We start from the raw sequence: 20,345 nt of genomic DNA, 5'->3' as shown, positions 1-20,345 counted from the left end.
AAAAACTGCAGTCATTAAATGACTTTTTTCACCAGAACTGGACAAAAAGTCAGCCAGTAGAATATAGGCAAAAGAAATGTAAATAGCTGATGGAGCAAGAAGAGAGTCAGAGATACACGTAGGGGCTCCCTGTTCAGAGGCAGCAAAAAAGGAAGGCTCCCATGGAAAATGCCAGAGTGGCTACAGCAGAAGGAAAAACAAGCAGCCAAATGGGGTACTACACTAACCTCGATCTCTGAGGTCCCTGTATCTCCATTTTGAGAATAGGACCCTGAAGATCCAGGGCTCTGACCCTCAAAGATCCAAGGAAGTAAATTCCAGGAAGTAAAGCTCAGCACAGAAAGGAGGATTCAGTGGGAAATTAAATGCATGAAGACCAACTTACCCAAAAGAAAAACAGGGAACAAAGTACAGCTTTGGCCGGAATTGGGGAATTAAAGCTGAAGAGATAATCAAAGATAACATCAACGAGGACAAAAAATTACTACAAATATAGAGAGACCGCAAAAGAAGGAGAATAAATTGTCACAACTGCAAAAAGACTCAAAGGGGGGAAAAAATTGTCTACAAAGTATACATGATTACCCAGAAGGAATGAAGCAAATAATTTTAAAAATCAAAGAAAAGGTCTGAAGGAAAGAATCAAAAGGTGAATAGTTTATAAGTAGTAAATATTACCTAAGTAACTGACTCCTTTATAACACCTAGAGAACAAAAAGAAATCAATGATTCCATGAGATAATAAAAAATATTAGAAAAAAAATCAAATAACTGAAAAGTTGGGGAAAAAAAGAAAAGACAAGATTAAAACAAATGACTTGAGAAATAGGTCAAGGAGACATAAAATTTAAGACTCATTAGACACCTTGAAAACCGTGATTAAAAAAATTACTTCCAGGAAGAAACCCCGAAAGGATAAATCTCAAGAATAACATATTGAAAGTCCTAGACTTCCACAACAAGAAAAAATATTCAAACGAAATACCAGAGAACACTAGTCAGGACCACGCATGACCTAAGAACTACTACTAAGAACCAGAGATCTTAGAATGCAACATTCCAAAATGCAAAAAGAACAAGCTTTATCATGAAGAATAAAAATCCAAAAAGCTGAGTATTATGTTACAAAGGAAAATGGACCATGTTGTGACCTAGGCCTAGTTTAGGCTATCTGACTAGTTATGCTCCTTGAATTCTATCTTTTTTTGATCATGGCTTTCAGGTAGTCCAATAATTTTTCAATTATTTTTCCTGGATCTATTTTCTAGGTCAGCTGCTTTTCCAATGAGATATTTCACAATGTCTTCTATTTTTTCATTCTTGTGATTTTGTTTTATCATTTCTTGATTTCTTATAAAGTCATTAGGTTCCATATGCTCCATTCTAATTTTTAAGGAATTATTTTCTTCAGTGAGCTTTTAGACCTCCTTTTCCATTTGTCTAATTCTGCTTTTTAAGGTATTCTTCTCCTCAATGGCTTTTTGGACCTCTTTCACCATTTGGCCTAGTCTGTTTTTGAAGGCGTTATATTCTTCAGTATTTTTGGGTGTCTCCTCTACCAAGCTGTTGACTCATTTTTCATGATTTTCTTGCATCACTCTCATTTCTCTTCCCAATTTTTCCTCTATGTCTCTTATTTGATATTCAAAATCCTTTCTGAGCTCTTCTGTGGCGTAAGAACAATTTCTATTTTTCTTGGAGGCTTTGGATGTAAGAGCTTTGATTTTGTTGTCTTCTTCTGAATGTGTTTTGAAGTTCCTTGTCACAATAGTAACTTTCAATAGTCAGAGTTTTGTTTGTTTTCCATTGTTTACTCATTTCCCCAGCTTATTAGCTGACTTTTAAATCTTTGTTAAAGTAGGCTCTGATTCCATGGTGAAGGACACGATTCCAAGTTTTAGGGGTCTGTGCAGCTGTTTTCAGAGATATTTCTAGGGACCTTTAAGTTTTCAGTTCCTCTAAGATGGTATGATCCTCTGTAGGCTGAGAACTCTGGAAACAGCTGCTGCTGTTGATTCAGTCATTCTCAAGGCCTGCTCTGAGTTTGCTAGGGTCAGGTCTATGCTGGACTGCACTCCTGTCTCACCCTGATGCAATAGACCTTTCCTGCTGACCTTCCAGGTTGTCTTGGGCTAGAAATTTGTTTCACTCCATCTTTTTGTGGGTTATGCTGCTCTAGAATTTGTTTAGAGTCATTTTTAAAGGTATCTGGAGGAGTTTGGGGCAGAGCTCAGGTTGAGTCCCTGCCTTTACTCCATCACCTTGGCTATGCCTCACTTTATTTTACTCTTACAACATCATAACAACCCTATAAAGTAGGTAAATATACTAAATATTATCATCTGTACTTAACTAAAGAAAAAGGAGAGGCTTTAAAAGGTTAAGTAACTTGCCAATGATTACACTGTAGGCTAATAAATGTTGAGGACAAGATTCAAATAGGCTTCTCAATTCCAAATCAATAGCTCTTTCCAATATACCACATGACAATCTTTGTAGGTCCTAACTACTGTCAAATTAAAATATAACCAGAACCTAAATCACAATTGTGAGGTCTTTCTGTTCTACGAAAAGAAACTGTTTAATACTCAGTTAAGGGTTTTGTTTTGTTTTTAAACACTTTCTGCGATACTCCAACACAATCAAGTAGTAATCCAAGGATGCATCCTAAACAAAAATCTAAAGAATACATACAAAGCTCCAGAGCCAATATGCTCTGGATTGTATACACGGCAGCTCAATTTCATTTATTATAAGATTTCCTTCAGGTATTAGAACAGCCAAGACACCTGTGGGTCTACATAACAACTCCCACCTGTTGCAATGTTGTACTAATATTCTTTGGTTAAATTGTCTAATAAAAATGATAATGATATCAAAATTATTTATATAACTTCATAAAGTACAGCCTGAAGGGTCTCTCATCATCAAAACTTTTCAGATACCAAAAAACAATGATCACAACCTTTGGGACTCGTTCCATAACAGAAACAATTTGTTCTTTCCAGGCAAGTGACAAGAATTAAAATACATATATAAAAAGAAGTCAAGAAAGCAATGTAATGCCATTTAACAAAGCATGGCAATGAGGAGTCAAATAACACAATCTAATCAAGTCAATAACAAAGTTCTAAATTAGTCTATGACTGCTTCATATGGTTTATATTTAAGTAAAGAGCTTATTGTAATACATAAAGACAATTGTATGTCAAACTGTTGCATTTAACAAAAGACTTCATATAACCTATGAGCTAGAAGCGACCATCTATTCCAACTCCCACATATTACAAATGAGAAAGTGGAGTACCACAGAAGCAAAGTGACTTGTCTCTGGTTACAGTGCTGGTTCCATTCAACTCAGTCATGGCCTACAGTCTACAAGGAAGGATATAAAGATGGGGAAAATAGAAACAAACATGAAAAACATACATTTCCCTGAACTCAACGTAACACAAATAAGAAGACCTGCAAACAATGGCCTGAACTCAAAAACTACTGCAGTGCCTTCCTACTCTCAAATTCTGTGATTCAATAAAATGAGTGTGCTATAACGTAGAGTGCGAGAAGGCCAAGATACAAAATGATATCAGCCATTTGAGGATTTCAGTAGAGGATCTGCGGACTAGTCACAGAATTCTACACATGGTTCAGATAAGGTAGTTATTGGTTAACAAGATCGTAGGTTTAGAGCAGAAGAGACTTTAGAAGTCTCAAGACCTCTCATTTCACAGATGATGAAATAGAGTCCTATAAAGGATTTACCCAAGACTTAATAGGACAAAGTTAGGATCTGAAGCCAGGTCCTCTGACTCCAAATCAAGCAAGTGCTAATCACACCACAATGCTGCCATGAAATGGTCATAAAGAAGACTACTCAATTGTTCAGTTTCAAACTTACTATTAGGTTGGTTTTGTTTATCTGTTTATTTGTTTTTTATTCTAAAGTTGGATCTTATATTGGTGGAGTTGTAAAATTATCCAACCATTCTGGAAAACAATTTGAAACTATGCCCAAAGGGATATAAAATTGTGTGCACCCTTTGGTCCAGTAATACCATTGCTAAGTGTATATACCAAAGAGACCCAAAAAAAGGGAAAAGAACCTATTTGTGCAAAAATATTTCTGTGGTGGCAAAGAATTAGAAATTGAAGGGATATCCATCAACTAGGGAATGGCTGAAGCAGTTGTAGATCTGAATGCAACAGAAACACTATTGTGCTACAAGAAATGATGAACAGGATGATTTCAGAAAAACCTGCAAAGACTTACACGAACTGATACAAAGTGAAGTGAGCAGAACCAGGAGAACATTATACAGAGGAACTGCAATATTATATGACGATCAACTGTGAAATGACTTAGCTCTTCTCAGCAACACAACGATCCAAGACAATTCCAAAGGACTCATGATGAAAAATGCTATCCACCTCCAGAGAAAGAACTGATGGGAGTCTGAATGCAAATTAAAACATACTATTTTTCACGGGGGTTTTTTTGGGTCTATGCCTTCTTTCACAATATGACTAACATGGAACTATGTTTTGCATGAATATATACATATGCATATATACATATACATATACAGATATATAGACATAGATATATATTCAATATATAAACTATATTGAATTATTTACTGTCTCAGGGAGAGGGGGGAGGAGAGAAAGGGAGCGAAAGAAATCAGAACTAAAAAATTTTTTAAAATAATGTTTAAAATTGTTCTTACATGTAATTGGGGAAAAATACTATTCAAGATGGAAAAAAATAAAGTTGGATCTTGTAAGTGGAGAGAGTGGACTTACTGCGAAGTGATCGTGGTATAAAAAAAGACATCTGAGAAAGAAATGATCACTATCCTGTGGGAACAATCAAAGAAGACTTCACGGTGGATGATCTAACACCTAAGCTTAAGAAAAATCTTGACAGGTAGAGACATGCAAAAAACACATTTCAGGAATAGAGAACTGCTTACAAAGATCAAAGGATTATACAATTAAAGCTAGAAAGGACATTAGGGATAGTGCAGCACTTTCATTTTGTAAATGAATTAATTGTAGCCCAAAGTCACACAGGTATTAAGCAGCAGAGGCAAGATTTGAGCCCAAGCCTTTTGGCTTTAAACCTAGCAACCTTTCTACTATATCACAAATACATGTTAGGGAAGAATAGCTAATATTCCAATCTGGCTGAAACACAGAATTCAAGGGGCATAACTATGACCAAAATCCTGTTTCATGAATAAGCTGAGGATTCTATTATACCAAGTAAATATTATTTAACTTTTACTATCTCCCAAATAAAACTTTATGTGAACTTTGCTAATAAAATCTTAATCAAAAAATAATGTATGGTATTCAAAAAAAATTAACTTGTTTTCATAATTAAGAATGACTCTAAAAGTTTCATAGTCTAAGAAATGTAATCAGTACTTCCTATAAATAAATGAGTTTTGGAATTAAGGAAGACAAGTAGCAGCAATTTAATGGAATGCTGCTGTGGTTATGCTTAATATTTGTTCCTTTATATATAATGAAGGAAAATATTGTTAAAATAAATAATCATTCTTTCTACATATTTTTATACAGTGCTAAAATATATCATAATCTGAAAACACAGGATAGAATATCATTGTGACCTGAGTCCAAGAGATAATTCAACATGCTGTTATCCCCACTTTATGCAAAATAAAGATCTAAAACCTTTTCTATTTTGAAAGTACAAAGTAATTGAGCCTATCTGGTACCAAAGGTCTGAGTTCCTGGGGTAGCTAGGTGGATAGAGCACCAGCCCTGAAGTCAGGAAGACCTGAGTTCAAATCCAGCCTCAGATCAAACACTGGACACTTATTAGCTGTGTGACCCTGGACAAGTCACTCAACCCCAACTGCCTAAAATTTAAAAAAAAAATTAAAAAACAAAAAACAAAAAAACAAATATACAAAGGTCTGAGTTCCCTAAACCTAATATTAATAGCAGTAAACAGCAGCATACACACCTCTCATTTCAATTAAGGGAACAGTGTTTCTGTACATAGTAGGTGCTTAATAAACCTTTGCTGAAATTAACTGAAGGGCCTCCAAAACTATAATCCCGAGATATGATAAAAATTTCATTTTATCAAGATCAATATACCCAAAAGGCCACTAAATTTAAGGGAAGTAGGTAAGAGGAAGAGAAAGCTTAACTGCCAACCCAAATGATTACAAGCTACAGAAGCATTATTTGGAGCAGGCTGACTGTATAACGGCTTAAATTAATTACTTGTTAACAGTGTCCTCAAAAAATGTGAGGTAAATAGGTTTCACTGAAAACAAGGAATGTCACTGAAAAATGGTCTGTCAAAAACTACCAGATTTTCTGGAATTACTATAAGAACAGAAGTTTCTAATCACAAATTTTGAAACAGCTCTTTCTAGTGTGAACTATACTGATTGTTTCATTATGATCATTCAATATTAAGACTAGAAAACTTCTCAATCAAAAATTTAAGAAGATTACATTTTACTTCTGAACACTGATCAAAACCTTTCAAAATATATGTATACAGGTATTTTAAATCACATTCTTATCTTCAAGCTATGACCACTGTACAAAATGTCTTTAAAGAACTATAAATTCTTTGTGTTATAAAGAACACTAGTTTATAGTTTATAATTAATCATGTAGCTTTTAAAACCTAAGCAGAAAGGGGGTTAGTTAGCAGGTAGGCAAATATAGTACTCAGGCATGCTACTTATATTTTTATTAAAAGATTAGAGTTCTCATGTGACTAGCATGGCACTATGCCATTACAAAGTACTAGGCTGCCAGAGCTGCCAGCATCACTGAAAATGATGGCCAACAAACACCACAGTAAACTTCAAAACTCCTTCCATTACACAGAAAAAAAGCTGGTAAGAGATTTATCTACATGTCAACCTATCAGTGATCATATCAACCAACTTTAGTATTTAAATCACCCAAAGATTTCACAAGGCTAATGTAAATACATGCGAGAAATATATCCCTCTCATGCTGTGTCTCATGCTGTTTTTCAATGCTGATTAGAAAAGGGTAGCAATATTGTTTACACATATATCAAGTGTTCTTTAAAACCTGACTTACCACCCTTTATTATTCTGACTTTTTCATATTTATTAAGGTCTCCAACTAACAAAAATAAAATTAGCTGGAAAAAGATGCTTTTAAGTAGATGTGCCACATGATTAGCAACAACAAATCCACTTACTTTTTTCTCTTTCTCATGATGTTTATCCTGAGAGTGAGAGGAAGAATCACTTAAACTTTGATCATATGACCTATTAGATCCCCGTTTGCTCTTTTTCCAAAAGAGAAACATATATATATATGTATATACATATTTGCATATGTATATAAAATAGTAAAGGAATTATTTTTTTAAAGGCACAAGCCAGTTTAAATGGGAAGTTCATAAAATATCTTAACAGGAAAAATGTCCCAATTTTTCATTCTTCATAATTAGCTTGGACAGCAGTCAAATAATTATCCAAAGCACAGTAAAAGAAAATCTCACCCTGATCTTGAAATATTTTAAATGCCATGGTTTTCATGATAAAGAAAAACATATTTGCTGTTTTAAAATAAATTTACCACATTTTTAATGTCTATTTTGTAAAAGTCTCAACTAAAAGGAAGAAAACACTGTCTTTAAGGCAGCTGCTAAAACTGGAAGAAGTAAATATTTGGAAAATCACTGCATGCCTCCAGACAAAGCATGAGGTCTTCCAATATTATGTTAACAGCAGTGACAAAGACAGTTCTTTAAAATCAGCCTTTACACAATTAATTATTAAGCTACTATTAGGAAATAAGTGAAAAAAGAATGTCAATATCAGACCCATGCATTTACAAGACATTAATAACAGCATAACTAGTAGATAGTAAGAAAAATAGTTTATAGAATACTGAAGCCGTTGCATAAAAAAGGAATAAGGTGAGTACTTTTCTGAGTGATCAAAAGCAATAGGTGTAAAATTAAATAACACTGGCCATAAAAGATGTTGGGAATTATCATGCAAACACACAGCTTAATTTTTTTTAAAAAGCCACACAATTAATAGGGTGTTTGGGACAATATCTTAAATGCCTAGAAAACAGAGAGTTCATTCATATGCAAAACTCCCAAATTCCTTTTATCATTTCTCTTAGAATATTTGACCTTTAAACTTCTAGTTCATACGCTTGTCTATTTCATTAGAACAATACATACAAGTATAAAATATACAATGACAAACATTCTAAATTATTCTAGGTTAGATTCATTAAATGGTATTCTATCTAATGTCTATGATGGGTGTGTGGGTGTGGGTGTGATTTGTTCCTTGCCTCAAATTAAAAATTCCATTACGGAAAAAAAGCACAAACAACAACAAGAAAAACGGGGGGGGGGGGAGAACTAAAGCTCAAAACCATTTTCTACAATTCAGTAAGACTGAGACACTAACAGTTAAGAAACAAAATACACATATATTTGCCCTTGCAAGGAATATCTGAACACAATATGGTCAGCTAATACTTAACCCAATCATCAATGCTTACATAAGAAAGCTCAAATATATTAATTTCAAAACTAATTCCTAAAGGAAATTTAATTAACTTCTCTAACCTAAAACATTTGAACAATAAGAAGCAAATGTACTGATTTGAGTTTCAGTTCTTCTGAAGAAGTAAAATCCACAGAAGTCATGAAACTGGAAGAAGAAAAATTAGTGGCACAAATAACTCATTAAGTAGATAATCTATTCAATTATTTCAACTACATATTGTTTAAAATACTAAAACATAACTGTAATTGTCTCAATTAAAAGAACATCTGCATGTTTAGTTGACAGGTTTTTAAAATACTAGGAAGCGGCATCTTAGAGCAAATTTTCTTCCAAACAAAAACTATCAAAACAAAAATTCATTTGCTATTTTACTTATATAAAAGGAAAAAAAAAAGAAAAACTTTTCCAAACACTACACTTACTCTCAAAACAAAACATTTTAATTTTCATATTAAATTTAAGATAAATTCTTACCAGCTTACTAAAATGGTATTTACAGTAGCCACAGTATTGGACATTATCTGCCCCATTACCTTCTTCTTCACAAAGGAGTCCTGCAAACTGGGCACTGAAAATAAAAGCCAAAAGTATAAAAATCATTCAAACCACAATAATATCCTTATACATCAAATTCTCCTGAAGGCATAAAAGATTTTTAATATATTCCTCCTCTATTCTAGAGATAAAATAATCCCCTTAGTCTACATCTGACGATATGATTCACTTCTGCCATGAACTGAAAAGGCTCTTAAGAAGCTACAGATTTAAAGTTTAAATCCAGCTCTTGCAACTAAAAATATTAAATGCTTACCATACTGTTATAACATCCTTTACCTCCCTTTTCTTGTTTCATTCCCTCTTTCTCTTTCTCCCCTTCTTTCCAATCGCCCACCTCCCGAAAGTCCCAATGATCTCTCTCTCTCTCTCTCTTCAGCGCATCTGTTCTCATCCAAAATATCCACTGATGTTCAGGTTAACAGCTTAGGGTTTAACTTCCTGTAGTTCATAATTGTGCCATTTTCTAGGAAAGTAACCACAGAAAATGGGATGGGATTACTCTATTCATGAATACTTAACACTGTGTTTTTTCTGAAAATGAAAGTTTTTTTGGGGGGGATCTAAGTACATTTAAATTTTATTTTTTTGACATGGTGAAGAAAGTAGCACGAGGGCAAAATCTTTTCACCCCACTGTCCTAACAACAGATGTAGTAACTTTTTGGCTCTGGAAATTTCTTCCAGTGGTCTTTAATGACAGTAATGCAACTTTTGTTTATCTCATCCACCATGCTCTAACACAAAGTATTTATTTAGAAAGCCTAAGTGGAATCCTTAGAAAACATATTTTTCCTAGTTTAACAGCAATGATCAGAAACCACTGTCTAAATTTTATCACATTTAATACAAAGAAAAATTAGGCTTTCTACAGTGAGTATGATGATACTCAGAAACAGTAAAAGCAATGTTGATAATTAAACCACTGAATTAAATTTATCCTTACATAATGTGGTGGAAAGAGTGCTGTGGAAAGTTCTTAAATATGCAATTCTGAAAACACAAAAAGAAAGCACTGTGGTTTGAAGGAAAAGGGGAAATTATCTAAAGAGGTCAACATTAACCAACCAACTTTAAAAGGCATGTACAGAAGACTGAAGAAAGTAGCAAAGGTTGAATATAAAAGCATAGATTGCATCAACCTGTCATGAGTGCTAAAGTTCATTATGAGGTAAGGATATTGAGGAAAGCTAAAGATCACACAGAAAGGGGCTGGGGCGGCAGAAGGAATTTCAAAAGCAGGATAGGATCACTGCTAAGGATGGATAGGAAGATGAAAGATAATAATGAGAAAGCTGACCAACTCTCATTCTACTTGTTTTCTACCAAGGAAAATGATCTTTGGATTTGAAATGAAAGAAAATGGCTACTAGAGACTACTATAATAAGGAAGGATATGGTAAGAAAGCATCTAGATGCCTGATGAGTTCAAGTCACCTCAGCCACATCAACACTTCTGGGTAATAAAACAACAAACAGGTAAGTTTGCTTGCCTAGTGACTGAAAGTGAACTCTGAAAGATTACGGAGAAGGAGATATCATAGGCTGTGGGGAAAACAATACTGTCAAAATTAAAAAAAAAAAAGGAAGACAGTCTAACAACTATAGGTCAACAGATCTGGACCTTGATTTCTGGAAAAATTCTAAATGATAATATTAAAGGAACAGTTAATGAACATACAAGAAAGGAAGATCACAAAAGGCCCACATGGCTTAATAAGAAACAGTTCTATAAGGAAGAGCTTTTATTCAGTCTGGGGAAAACTTGTGGCACGAGTGAACAGTAAAGCGATGCAACATAGGAAAGAACATTAATGAAATATCTAAGATATGTAAAAAGAAAACAGAATAAATTTCAGAAGAGAACATAGACAAGCATAGCAATGTTAGTATCACCACATTAAATTTTGTACATATTTTTTAAATGGGCTATAATAGATGGATAGTTTTATATACCTTTTCTGGCTTTCCTTGAATATGATAATATTCATGTTTGCTGATCATTTTTGAGCTCATGATAAAAAAGTTTTAAAAAATGAACCTTAATACCTTAATACCTTTTCTGAAAGCACTGCTACACTAGTAAATCAGTGGAATGCTTTAGATGAGGGGTTCTCAGTCTTTTTTGTGTTATGGGCTCTTTTTGGAATCTGAAGAAGCCAATGGACCTATTCTCACAATAATGTTCTTAAATGTACAAAACCACATTACATTACAAAATAAATTATACTTAAACAGTTATCAAAATTTAAAAAAAAATTCATGAACCTTAGATTAAGAACTCCTACTTTAGATACAGTTTACTCCAGCAAAGCGTTTGACAATCTCTTATTCATTTCATTTTCACAGAAAAAATGGAGATATGAGTAGATCATAATAAAACTAGGTGAATAATCATTTAATATTTCTATGTCATCAAACAGAAAGAGGAATGGAAATCTCTCTCTGGTTCATTATCGATGCCAACTGTGAAAGAGGTCTTCAATGAAATGCCTTAGAGATCTACAACTAGAAACGGCTATCATGGAATGTGCTGACATTCCATGATGCTGCAATATACATCTGTTGGCACCAATCCAAAGAAAAATCTTAACTTCCCTCCTAATCTCACCTTAGATATTTCCACAAAGTACTATCTCTGGTCTTTACAAATTCTACTTTTAAATTATATTTTATTTTACATGACATTTATATTTAGTAATAATATCAGGCTTTAGAAAATCATCCTGAAAAGTGTATGGATTTTATAAAATATCTTCTGTGGTTTGACATTCCAAACTTCATATCTTGCAAATGTATTTTTGTAGCTTTGAGATTTAGATTGATAACTAGAAGAGCTAGATGCAGACAGGAAATTGAGTATTGAGCCCAAAACTACCTACCTGAGTACTCAAAACTGCAATAAAATAATGATAATAACTTTTACACAAATAGTATGGATATAAAATCCACCTGTTATACTTACTGTGAATAATTTTTCATTATCAAACTTTTTTTTCATAAATTCACTTCCTTACTCCTATGAACTTCAAAATATTAATGTAAAATACTTACCAGGTTACATGGAAAGCTTGTCGACATCCATGCTTATTACATGTCATGCAAGCACCTGTAGCAGCTTTGCTCTCTCTTCCTTGTTCATCACAAATATAGCAAGTCTTTTTAAAAGAAAAAAGAAAATGAGTGCAAAATTGCAGCAAAATATTTCAACAAGAGTCTGGTAAATATTCTTCAAACAGGTTCATTTCATTTTAATCAAGTATTACTTCTTAAATAAAAATTAAATTAGTCAACAATAATATTGTAAAACCTTGACAATTACAGAGCAGCTGTGCTGATTCTTGAGGTAGACAATAAGTGCTTCATCTATTCCAATTTATACCACGGCATACCATGGTATAAATATATACATCAGTACTTTGCTCCACAATTCTCAGAGACTTACCAGAAAGTAATTTTTATTATCTGCATTCCAGGAAATGACATACACAAAGCAAGAATCATTGTGTCTGGGCTTTAGCAAAGCATCTGAAGGTAGCACTAAGAAGAGTGCTGAGTGCTGACATGGCACCTCCTGACTTTAAACTTCTGTTTAAAGTGTCTGAGATGTTCTGAGTCCATTCCACCTAGTAGATTTTTTTCTTTTTGGTGAGGAAATCAGGGTTAAGTGACTTGTCCAGGGTCACCTAGCTAGTAAGTGTCACATGTCTGAGGCCACATTTGAACTCAGATCCTCGTGACTCCAGGGCCAGTGCTCTATCCACTGCGCCACCTAGCTGTCCCCTAATGTTCTTCAAAGCACAGTTCAGACACCACCTTCTTTAAGAGGCTTTTTCTGGTCTGCCACCTTACCCCAAGTATTAGTACTCTCTCCCTCCCAAAATTATTTTACACTGATCTACTCATTTATATAATATCATAAATTGAGAGCTGGAAGGAACCTACAAGGAACCTAAGTGGTCCACTCGTCCAAATCTCTCACAAGGAAAGTAAGAACCAGAGAGGTAACCAATGAAAACACAGGCAATTAGTTTAAGGAAGGATTTGAACAGAATTCCTCTTAACTTCAAAGCTAGTGTTCTTTGTACTACACTACATTGTCTCCTTGTTGTATTCCTCCTATAAAATACAAAAATGCCTTAGGATCAGAGACAGTTTTGTTTTTGTAACTCCAGCACTAGCAGTGTTCTACACACATTAGGAGCTTAAAAAAATTTTACTAAATTGTTTTTACAATTACAGATATGCTTAATAGTGATTGTTAATTCTATTAAAATTGATTAGAAAGGTAAACCTTTGTCAATATATCATTTTGCAAGGAAATTAGGTTTCATTTGTATCATTTCAAGTTGTATTAATTTCTAAAGAAAAACATCCCTAACTTTAGGGCTTGTTCAATACAAGGTTCTCATTATTTTACTTTAGAAAAAACAGCCTAAGTGTGCTAAGTGACTGGCAGTCAACCAAGAATGCCTCACCTGGAATTCTACTCTTTAATTTGTCTCCTGGCGATATCATTTACTCCATTCATAACACATTTATATAGTGCATTAGACCTACACTAAGTACTGATATTTAGTATTTCCACAACCTTAACACAGAAGAAATGGAGGGCTTAAATAACTTGCCAAATTCAAACAGTTGTTAAATGGTGAAGCAGAGACTTCAATCCCAATTTTTTTAGCAACCACAGCAATATACACAGACATAATTATCTTTAAATTATTAAAGTATTAAGTGAATATAATGTGATAAAAGTTTTTCTGGCAACAGATCAGGGACTCAACGTTTTTTGCATCGCGGATCTCTTTAGAAGGAGAATAAAACCTATGGGTCAGAATACTGCTTTAATAAAATTAAAAATTAAATAAATAGGATTACAAAAGACTATATGGACTCAGCAGTGAGTCAACCAATTAGGCAGCAAGAAGAACAAAAAAACAGGCTTAAGGAACAAGACATGGAGATGTGGTTTTGGAAAGAGTTATAAGGAGCACATTTTGAAAGGAGTATTACATGATATAAGCCTTGCATACCTTGCCAACTGTTGCCTCAGGTACCTCAAGTCAAAAATGGATAGCTCAACAATATGGGGTCACTTTTGTTCAAGCATGACAACCTGGCTACCACAATACATTTCATCCTAGAGGCAAGAGAAAGCCACTGGAGTGTGCTGAACAGAATAACATGACCAGATTTGCACTTAAAGAAAATCGATTTGGCCTCTGTGACAGACAGATAAATTGAAGTGGGGAGAGGCTTGAGGCTGGGAGACCGATTAGGAGGCCATAGCAATACTTGAAGGGAGAGGTGAGAACTGATGAGGGCTTGAACTATAATGGTTGAGAATTGAGAGAAGGGTACAGATGAAAGAGCTATTATGAAGACAGAAATGGCAAGGTTTGGCAAATGACTGCAATGTGGGGTGAAGAAAAGTAAGGAGCAGAGGCTAAAGCTGAGGTAACAATCCTGGGAGAGTAAAATAATATTGAGGGTGACCTCAATAAAAATAGTGAATGGACATGGTTTGGTGGCAAAAGATGAGTTCCTGATCAACAGAATGACCACCCATAATTCCAAAGGACTAATGATAAAATATACTATTCATCTCCAGATAGAGAAGTGATAGACTCACAGTCCAAACTATAGCATATTTTCTTTTTTTCTTTTGCACAAGGCTAAAACAAGAAATGTATTTTGTATGATGACACGTATTTGTAATGGAATTTATTCTTCTTGTTTTCTCATTGAGGGTAGGGGAGGAAGGAGGAAGAGAATTGGAAAATAAAAAAAAAATTTAATGAATTTTTTTTTAAAAGATAACAAATTCTGCCTTTAGATGTGTTAAGTTTCAGATGTTTTCAGGACATTCAGTTTGAAACGTCCAACCAATAACTGGTGATATGAAATAGGAACTCAGGAGATGGGTTAGGAATAAATATGCTGATTTGAGCAGAAATAGATACACAGACCAAAGGCAGAGCTAATAATTAAACTTAAGGGAATTAATGAGATCATCAAGAATATAAAGAGAGAAGAGAACCTAGGACTGAGGCTAGGGATATACCTATAATTGGGTAGTGTGATATGGATGAGCTGGCAAAGCATACTGAGAAAAAGTAGCCAGAACAGTAGGAAGAGAAACAGAAAAGAAAACCCAGAGAGGAGAAAGGCTCCATGAAAGTGTAGCCAAAAGAGTCAAATGCAACAGATAGGTGAAGGATGAAGTCTGAAAACAAAATCAAATCCACCAGATCAAGAAATTAAGAGATCACTGGTAACTTTGCAGACGATAGCTTTTTCCAGGATTTTGCATGAGGGATGGGATATCAATATAGCACAATACTGAGAGCTTGAAGGGGACTGTAGAGTCTAAAGATATTTTTTTTAAATGTGGGAAACTGAGTAAAATTGAAGGCAGCATGGATGAAAACAGAAAATATGGGAAATCAGAGTGAAAGGTGACGACTGAGGGAGGCCATCTTCTGGAGGAGAAAAAAGGAGAATCAAAGAGAGGTTTTGCCTTGGCAAGAAGAGCCATACTACATTATTAGAAAATAAAGGAGGAGACAGTGAAGAATGATGTCAAGGTTCCATGGAACACTAAGAAGGAGGAAGTTACCGAGAACGACCTTGATTTTCCTTATAAATTACTAGATAAAATCCTCAACTGGGAATAGGGATTGGATGTTGGGAAGACTGAGGAAAGAAGAAAAGGATTAGAAAAACTGCCACAGGGATAGAGACAGGCAATCAATTAGGTACGAGTAATACTGGAGTGATGGCCTTAAAAATGAATTAACATGAATTTATACCATATCCAATTAGCATAATTGTTTAATTTCCAACAGATAGATTTAGAAGAGGAGGTAGATAAGTAGAAATAATTCAGGACTGAGTCTGAGGAGCAATGAGTAGCAACAGGACAAAAGAGCAAGAGATTCAAGAGTTAAGAATGCCATAGAGTTTAAATTAATGTGGAGGTAAAACAATCCCTATCTTCAAGTGGCTTACATTTTATTGGTCAAGTAAAAACAGATGTTACAGGACATATGAAAAAACCTCATGAACCACTAACTACCAGCACCTTTGCAAAATATCTCTGTATTCTTTCCTTTACAAATAAGCTATGTAAAAAAAAATGACCTCTTATCAAAATGCAGATTGAGACATACATTTTTAGACATGGACAATGTATGAATTTGTTTTGCTTAATTGTGCGCATTTGGTACAAAAGTTTTGTTTTACTTCTTTTCTTTAAGACTGGGATGACATAGGAGCAACTAGGTGGCGCAGTGGATAGAGCACCAACCCTGAAGTCAGGAGAACCTGAGTTCAAATTTGACCTCAGACCAAACATTTGATACTTACTAGCTGTGTGACCCTGGGCAAGTCACTTAACCCCAATTGCCTTTAAAAAAAATTGGATGAGATGGAGGAAGGAAAGAAAATAATGCTTTTTCATTGAAAATTGAAAAACATTATGCTTTCAAGTGTACATGGCTGAGGGGAAAAGGGAAAACGAGAATAGATAAGATCTCTAAGTACATCAGGGCAGCAATAGTTTGAGTTTCAGTCAGCTAAAAAATTCTGAGCCAGGGATACATACATATTTTAGGTATTTTAGGCCAGATGGAAATATGGTTCCCCTCAGAACAGATCTAGCTTTTTATCTAGGACTGGAAAAGTCAAACTTTTCAGTTAAGGAACTAAGACACTTTATTCTAACAAGCACTCTACAATTTTAAAACCAAAAGTTATTAAATTACTGCAAAAAATTCATATAATTATACATATGGTACCTTATTATAACGATCATGTGGAACAGACTGCAATACAATAGGTTCCATTGTAGAAACGTTGGCAAACTGAACCTCAGGAATATACAGGGCACAAACAACATGAGCCCAACCTTAAAAGGAAAGAAAACAAAATACATTAACCTTGGTACCTCATGAAAATGTTTATTTTGTAAATAATAACCACTTTCTTTTTTATTTTTAACTTGTTTTTCATCATCTTCATTAATGAATATATACCTCCCATCTAACCTATCTAAAAAACCACCCCTTATAATAAAAAATATTTGTTTTGAGAGGAGGAAATAGTTAAGCAAAACTAACCAACACATGAACTAAGTCTGAAAGTATGGGTAATATTCAACAACCACAGTGCCAAGTCCTACAAAGGAAGGAAGGTGCATTTTTTCACCTCTTTTTTCAGGGCCAATCATTATCATAGCCAGTGTTTAGTTTCAGGAGGTTTTGTTCTTTCTACATACATTGTTGCTTACGTTGTGCACACTGTTTGCCTGGTTCTACCTATCTGTCTCTATATCAGTTGATTAAAGTCTTTCTAATACTTCTCTGAACTCTTCATACTCATAATTTTAATATTCCATTGTAATCTTGTCCCAAAATTTGTTCACTCTTCAGTCAACAGAAATCTACTTGGCATTCAATTCTTTGTTATGAATATTTCATTAAATATTGAATATTTCTATTTGTCTTTGACCTCCCTAGGATATATAACTAACTAGCAGTAGGTTCTCTGGGTCAAAGATATGAAAATTTTGTTCACCTTCATAATCTAATTGCAAATTTCTTTCCAGAATGGTTGGAACAATTCACAGCTTTCCAAAAAAGTTGAGTAATATGTCAATATTTTCATAACCACTTCAATATTGACAATTCCTGTCTTACGTCATCATCCTCGTCAATTTCCTGGTTATGAGGTATTATATGGATTTCTTATCATTGGTGACTTGCAGTAACTCTCATATGGTCAATAGTTGGTGATTCTTCTTTTGAGAAATGTTTGTTCGTATCCTTTGACCACTTATTCTTTCAGACATGGCTCTCAGTATTATATATTTGTGTTAGTTGCCTTTATGTCATCAGAGATATTTGATGAAAAGATTTTCCCCAATTGAAAGCTTCTCTTAAATTTGCAATGATACTGTTAGTACAAAAACCTCTTAATTTCATGTATTCAAAAGCCATTTCATTTTTTGTGATAAACTATTAATTATCAAACCTCAATACTAAAACCTGTAAACGTTTCAAAAATGACTGCCTATAACTATTTCTAATAACGATGATGGTTAACAATAGCTAGCAGTTATATACCATCTTACGATTTCCAAAGTGCTTTACAAATATAACAACAATAACTAATAATTGCTTTAAGGTAGGCAAAACACTTTACAAATATTATCTCATTTTATACTCACCACTCCGGGAGACAGCTGCTATTATTTCACCTTTTACAGATAAGAAAATGAAGCAGAGAAAAATTAAAGTGACTTGCCCAGGGTGACATAACTAATAAATATGTGAGGTTGGATTTGACCTCAGGTCTTCCTGACTCCAGGTCTAGTGCTCGTACTACTGAGCCACTTAAGATGATTTTATCACTGGATAAAGAATGACAAACTGATGATGACATTTCCAGGCCTACTCTATTAGGCTTAAAAAAGGATTTGTAAAATCCTTGCATATCATAGTTTTGCATATAAGATATACCTTTGCAGGCAGTGAGAAGTTACAATGGAACAGTGAAGTGCTAAGGGTATGGCTCACGTCTAGGCCACCCTCCAACAGCGATTCTACATTGGTTGGTTACAGTACCACTAGTCTTGCTGTAGGCACATAATAATAAATGTGTTTGGTAATGAAAATAATGTAACATTTCCTCAACTAATGAGGAGTACAAAATGAAATGGTTATTCCAAAGTACCAAATTCCCAATTGAACACTTAAGCTTAAACTGGGACTAGTTTGGCCCACAGCTCTTCCTACTAATGAGTGTATTCCCATCACCAGTGGCTGCAGGCAATCTAACATAAGGTAGTGATACTCTGTCTCATCAAGTGACAGCTAGTACTGCAATATTAACAAGAATTCAGGTAACAACTTCCCTCATTGCCCATCCTCATTGCCCATCCTTACACATAGTAACTACTTTCAAAAGTGATAAACATATTAGTCTTTATTAACATTAAGCTTTCAGCAACCTAAGGAAAATAGCATGTATTCTGGGATAGTCAAAGGACAGAACACCTTCCACATATTTTGACCCCTTTTCACTTTTCAAGAAGTACGCAGTATTGAAGAGGTAGTAACAGAGCATTCATAGAGCTGGGAATGAGGAAAGGAATAGAAGATTAGGGAAGTGATATTTAGGAAAAATGGACATATTGAATTCTAGGGAACACTAAAGATTCCCACAAAGTCTGAGGACATAAAGGGGATCCCCAAATATTGAAAAATCAAAAGTTTGAGAATATTTGGATTGCTGGCAGATATCCCTATGTGTTAAACAGTCACAATCTGGTTTGGTCATTTAGGAATAAGTATATAATTATTGTCTAAAATGAAATAATTCCATCATGAAGAAAACACCAATAAAAAGAGAGACATTAAGCAATTAACTGTGCATCTTAGTTGTGAAACCTTGAGTAGTTTTTTTTCATCAATTCCCTTGATATTCTTGAACGTTTGTTCTTTCAGATGAATTTCATCATCATTTTCTAGCTCTACTAAAAAAATTTTTTTTTGGTAGTTTGAGTGGTATGGCAATGTATAAATAAATTAATTCAGGTAAAATTGTCATTTTTATTATATTGGCTCAGCCTACCCATGAACAATAACATTTCTCAATATGTTTAGATCTCCATTTATGTGGAAAATATTTTGTAATGGTTTTCATAAACTCAAAGTATTTTATATTGTCTGCAATTATTTTAAATGGAATTTCTCTTTCCATCTTCCCTTACTGAACTTTGTTGGTAATATACAGAAATACTGAAAATTGATGTGCGGTTATTTTGTATCCTGTAACTTTTGCTTAAGTTAATTATTTCAACTAGCTTTTTAGTTGATTCTCTAAATATACCATCATATCATCTGCAAAGAGTAATAGTTTTGTTTCCTTGCTGCCTATTCTAATTCCTTCAATTTCTTTTTCTTCTTATTGCTACAACTAGCACTTCTGATACGATAACTGAATAACAGTGTTGATAATGGACATCCTTGATTCACCACGACCCTATTAGAAAGGTTTCTAGCTTGCCCATTATAGATAATATTTAATGATGGTTTTAGATACATATCAGTTTAAGGAAAGCTCCTTGGTCTACCTGAAAGCCACGATCAAAAAAAGAGCCTGGCCATTTTTCAAGGAATCATCAAGGAAAACTGCCCTGAGGTCCTAGAACCAGAGG

At 34.2% G+C, this 20,345-nt stretch overlaps 1 protein-coding gene across 1 annotated transcript in view; it reads right to left on the bottom strand.

Moving 5' to 3' along the window:
* Positions 1–20,345, bottom strand: part of MLLT10 (MLLT10 histone lysine methyltransferase DOT1L cofactor) — a 220,463-nt gene that overhangs the window by 125,164 nt on the left and 74,954 nt on the right. Inside the window, exons 5-8 of the mRNA XM_078151936.1 lie at positions 16,924–17,033; positions 12,176–12,279; positions 9,043–9,135; positions 7,229–7,325 (exon numbers count right to left, since the gene is read on the bottom strand). Of these exons, the coding sequence (XP_078008062.1) occupies positions 7,229–7,325; positions 9,043–9,135; positions 12,176–12,279; positions 16,924–17,033 (404 nt within the window). The remainder of the gene's footprint in view (positions 1–7,228; positions 7,326–9,042; positions 9,136–12,175; positions 12,280–16,923; positions 17,034–20,345) is intronic.

This window comes from Phascolarctos cinereus, unplaced genomic scaffold (genome assembly GCF_003287225.1).
Source record: "Phascolarctos cinereus isolate Bilbo 61053 unplaced genomic scaffold, phaCin_HiC Scaffold_1;HRSCAF=81, whole genome shotgun sequence".
Lineage (NCBI taxonomy): Eukaryota > Metazoa > Chordata > Mammalia > Diprotodontia > Phascolarctidae > Phascolarctos > Phascolarctos cinereus.
The sequence above is the reverse complement of the archived record's forward strand: the minus strand, read 5'-3'. Positions and strand labels throughout refer to the sequence as shown.